Genomic DNA, 4,682 nt, shown 5'->3' with positions numbered 1-4,682 from the left:
TTTATTGTCATGTCCACTTTACAGCCAGGTCAGGGAGACATGACCAGGGGAAAGTGGGCACCCGACTGGTATTATCCAGACCCAGAGGCCCAGCAGCCATTCCCTGCTGGGTGTGCCCCCCCTCCAGCCTCTGGGGCACCTCCTTCCACAGGATGAGTGAAGGGCGGGTTCCGGGCACTGGCAGGGACTGAGGTCCATCTCTCCCGTGGTGGCAGATGTCAGGAGGGTCTCTCTCCTGTCAGGGTGCTTGGACCCCCAGAAATTCCCAGCAAGGGGAATATACCCAAGGCCCTTGCCCCAGGCTGTGCTCCTCCTTGTGACCATTGCCCTGCTTCCTCAGCCGCCTGCCCCCTGGGGACCAAGAGCCTTCCTTTTTCTACCTGGGCCACTGTGCTCCCCAGACCCCCTCCACCAGGCCTCTGCCTGCGTACCCACCCTCAGCTCTGCAGCCCGTGGAGCCCATGGCCAGGCCTCTCTGAGGAGTCACCAGGCTGGGGCTCTGAAGGGACAGGTGGGGCCTAAGCTGGGGGGAAGGGCAGCAGGCTCCCAGTCCCCATGCTTTACCTTTCCCAAATCTGGGCACCCACCGGACTAGCAGGGAGACAAGGGGTCCTCGCCACCTGCTGTGGCTTTTGGGGGCCCCAAAAAGATGTGCAGAGAGCCCACTTCACCCCACCTCCCCCAGCCCATCCTCAAGCCTCCAGGTGTTAAGTGCTTTCTGAAGCCCAGCTCGAAAATGGAGAAAAGACCGAGGTGCTTGGTCATTCAGATAAAGGTTGTGAGTAGGACAAATTCCCACTCCTCGGGCCAGGCCCCACTGCTGCCTTCTCCTCAAGGAGCAGTGGCCCAGGCCAGCCCATCTCCCCACACCTCCGGAGCAGGCCTCCACCCCTACCGCCACCCCCACCCCGCAGCCCTGCAGCGTGATATCACCGCTGGCCCCCTCCTCGAAGGCTACTGCGCCACACCAGAAGGATGGCCTCCACTTGTATTTCATTTTATTGAACTTAGGGAAGGTTTTCTTTTTAACTTAGAGTGACAGGATTTGACAGCAGAAACGAGCCCATTCCTCTGAGCAGAGGGCGCTGACCAGCAGTTAATCACACACGGGAAAGTGACAGTCATCATATTCAGCCCGTGGCTCTGATGCTGTAGAAGCTCTGCCGCCTGGAACACAGACTGCAAATAAATAAAGTGCATGGAGAGCCTGTCAGGCAGCCAGGGCCCAGTGCGGGAGAGGGAAGGGGTGGGGAAGAAGCGCGCTAAGTACTCAAGGCCAAACCGGTCAGGAAAGCAGTGGCAGGAACACGGGGCGAAAGACGTGCATCCCCTCCCCTGCCCCTCCCCTGACCCTTGAGGGCTGCGCAGGGACACCCTGTACCCTGGGGGAGGGGGTGGCACAGGATGGAGCTTTCTGCAGGGGAGGGGCCGCGGGCCAGGGGCCCTGAGGCTCCCCCCAACCCTCTCCCAGCCGGTAAGAGATGTCACAGGCCCCAGGCAGCTCCACCTGAGCCACAAGGCTGCAGCTGGGGAGCCGGTCGCTCGAGGGTGAGACGGGGGTCTTGAAAGGGGCACATCAGTGGATCAGCCCTAAGGAGGCCCCTCGTCCTCTCCTCTCAGACAGCCTCAGGTGGCTGTTGAAGGCTGTCCCCAGACATCTGTAGATGGAGTCAGCAGGCTGGCAGGCTCCCCGAACTGGACCTCGGTGGAAAGGGTTGGGGTATGGGAGGTTCCACCCGGATCAGGGACCCCAGGGCACTAGGCACAAGGAAGGAAGCCATCACACCCTGTGGGGAGCTGCAGGGGACACATGGTGGCTTCGTCTGGCCTCAGTCCCCGGGGTGAGGCAGGCAGAGCTCTTCAATCAGGATCAGGCTTCCAGCTTGGCAGCTGAGGAAAGCAGGAGGTGTGACACTGGGCCACTCTGTCCCTGGGGCTGACCAGATTGCTTTGGTTTTCAGGTCCAGGAATTCAGAGCGTGGGGACCAAGAGCAACCAGTGGCAGAGCAGCTGTGGGACAGGGGTCTTTCCTGGCTCCCCTTGGGGCCATGCCTGGCCATCCTGGTGCACCAGGTAGCAGTACACCTGGGTCCTCCGGGACCAATCCAAGCCCATCCAGAGAAGGTTCTCTGAGTGATCCTGGGCTTGGGGCCCTGAGCCTGGGGACAGAGAGACGGAGTCACACACGGGTCCCAGGCTCATCTTAGGTTTATCCCTTCACCCTCCTGATTCCGTCATGTCCCCAGGAGCCATGCCACCACCCACCCCCACCCTGCCACCCAAACTAAGAGGCTCCTGCCACTCAACTGCTGAGGAGCCCTTGGTCAAGCCTGGGGTGGGGTGCTGGGGAGGCCAGGCCGTGTGGGTAGACGTCAGCTCCGCAAGGGGTTCTAGGACTCTCCTGAGTCCACCTCAGCTCTCGCTGTCTCCCCTGTGACCTCCCATAGCACTCCAAGAAAAGCCAATCCCCCACATTCCCTACCCTGGACCTCTCTCTTTCCCCTTAGGTCCCTCAGAGGGGCCCTGAGTTCCCTCCCACATCCACCCTCTACCATGCCAGGTTTTCCCAAAGTCTGGGGGCAGATCAGATTCAGCCCCACCACTTCTTATCTGTATGACAAGGACAATCTCTCCCTGTCCCAGAACTAGTCTTTCCAATCATCAGGTGGGGAGAACAGAACTCCTTCAAAGTGTTGCTAGGAGATCTAGTGCTGAGATGACAGGGTCGAGTCCTTCCCCATGCAACAACTGGACCACTGGGTACCCCACCCCTCAGTGCCTCTGCCTGAAAGGTCCTTTCTCTCCTCCTGGCCCAGGCCTTTTGCCCAGCTGCTCCCCAGGCGGCTGTGGGGCCAGGGGCACCCCATGGGCAGGGATTGGAGTCTCTTGACAAGGCCAGAGAAGGGGTGGGTCACCACTTACAAACACTGGCTCCTGAAAGACAGAAAGAGATGGAGATTTCACAGTGGCCTCCCCACGAAGAGTGGTGACGGCTTCCCCAAGTGCTGTCTCCTCCCAAGCCCCTCCTCCACCTGCTTTTGCCACGCGAGCCTGAGAACTGCCTGCCGTCTGCTCAAGGAGATCCCCATTTCCCCGGATGCTCTGGGTGCACAGAGGCTGCTGGAGGCGGCACTCAGTAGCATCGGGAGGGCAGAGGTAGAGGCTGGAGGGAGGGTGGCTGTGATGGCGCAAGAGAGAGACTGTGGGGGCAGGGATAGGGCGGGGCGACCTTTCCACTCTAGGTCTCCAAATGTCCAAATGCCCAGCGCCAGAGGATGCCCCTGGGGGTAGGCGAGCAGCAGGCACAGCAGAATCAGGCCCAGAGCAGTCCCCTGGACACCAACACGGGGCAGATGCAATTCTGCCAAGCGCTGGGCGTGAGCTGCCCAGACCCCAGGGGCCTGAGGGATGGGAAGAGGCCTGACCAGGGCTTTGGCCAAGAACACAACCAGCTTTCCTGTCTGGTCCCCCAAGGGGGCAAAGGGTGGCAGCATCTTTTCCTTCTACAGTCTTCCCTGGGGCCTCCCCCAGCTCATTCCCCTCCATTCCCTGGGGTTCAGGTGGCAACGCCAGGCCTCTGGGCAAAGCGGGGCGGGGATGGGCTGACCTCCCAGATGCCCAGGCCGCCGCTGCCCCTCACCCTCGTCTGGGAATGAGGACCAGGGAGTTTGGGGTGCCTGCGGCCCCCTGCCTGGGCAGCTCCGGGGCTAGCTTCCCGGCGTCCCGTCCACAGTTCCCCCTGCCACCAAGATGTCATGGCAAGCGCCGCCGCCAGCCCATGGGTCCTCCATGGAGCCTCGGGCCTCCTACCTTGAAGACTGAGGCCAGTCAAGTCCCTGCTGCAGAATTTTTCCTTGCTGCTTCCCCGCCTCTGGCCAACGTGAGGCAACAGGTCGGCGGCACTTAAATCGTTGTTTTTTTTTTTTTCTTTCGAGCTCGACGGAAAGGGCCCGTTTGTGGAGTTTCTGTGCAATCGGTCACCGGCCATGCTGCGGGCGGGGGGGTCGCGGCCAGGGCCGGGCAGGGTGGCCCCGCGGCCGGGTGGCCGGCGTCCTCCTGCGGGGGTCTAGGGCCCCGGGGCCCGGGCCGCCCCGCCCCCTGCCCGCGCCGCGTCCCGGCGGCCGTCGTCCATGCCCGCGCCCCTGCCCGCGGCGGCCCGGCCCGCGGGACCCTCTGGCCGGGGCTGCGGCGGCGCGCGCTCACTCGATCCGCACCTGCAGGCGGACGTTGAGCATCACCGAGGCCACCACGTAGAAGTAAGGGAAGTTCATGCGCAGCCGCCAGGCCAGGTCGAAGAAGGTGATCAGAGTGCGCGTGAGCCCCTTGCAGAAGGCGCCATACGAGCCGCGGGCCGCCGCCGAGCGCGACAGCCGCACCGCCAGGCCCGACAGGGCCGCCGCGGCCGCCGCCGCCGACAGAGCCGCCGACGCCGCCATGGGCCCGGGCCGGCGCGGGCCCGCCGACCCAGGGGAGCCCGAGCTGCCGGGCAGGGGGACGCGAGGCTTGAAGCGCCCCGGCCCGCCTTCGGTCACCCGTTCCCTGGCCGGGCCGGGGATGCAGCCTCAGCTGCTGTCGCCTCCGCCTCCGCCACCGCCCCTCTCCAGCAGCCTATGGGGAGCTCCGCCCACGGAGAACTCCGCCCCTCGCCGGCTGCCAGGGCAGCCGCCGCCAGCGGAACCCCG

At 63.8% G+C, this 4,682-nt stretch overlaps 1 protein-coding gene across 1 annotated transcript; it reads right to left on the bottom strand.

Annotated features, from left to right (window-relative positions):
- Window positions 1-976: 976 nt before the first annotated feature.
- On the bottom strand, window positions 977-4,682 carry SMIM10L2B (small integral membrane protein 10 like 2B). The gene is made up of 2 exons (XM_072818261.1): window positions 3,811-4,682; window positions 977-2,934 (listed from the first exon to the last, which is right to left on the bottom strand). Exon 1 carries the CDS (start codon window positions 4,434-4,436, stop codon window positions 4,200-4,202), a length of 237 nt encoding a protein of 78 aa, XP_072674362.1. The 5' UTR covers window positions 4,437-4,682; the 3' UTR covers window positions 977-2,934; window positions 3,811-4,199.

This window comes from Canis lupus, chromosome X (genome assembly GCF_048164855.1).
Source record: "Canis lupus baileyi chromosome X, mCanLup2.hap1, whole genome shotgun sequence".
Lineage (NCBI taxonomy): Eukaryota > Metazoa > Chordata > Mammalia > Carnivora > Canidae > Canis > Canis lupus.
This window is presented reverse-complemented; position numbering and strand designations above follow the sequence as displayed.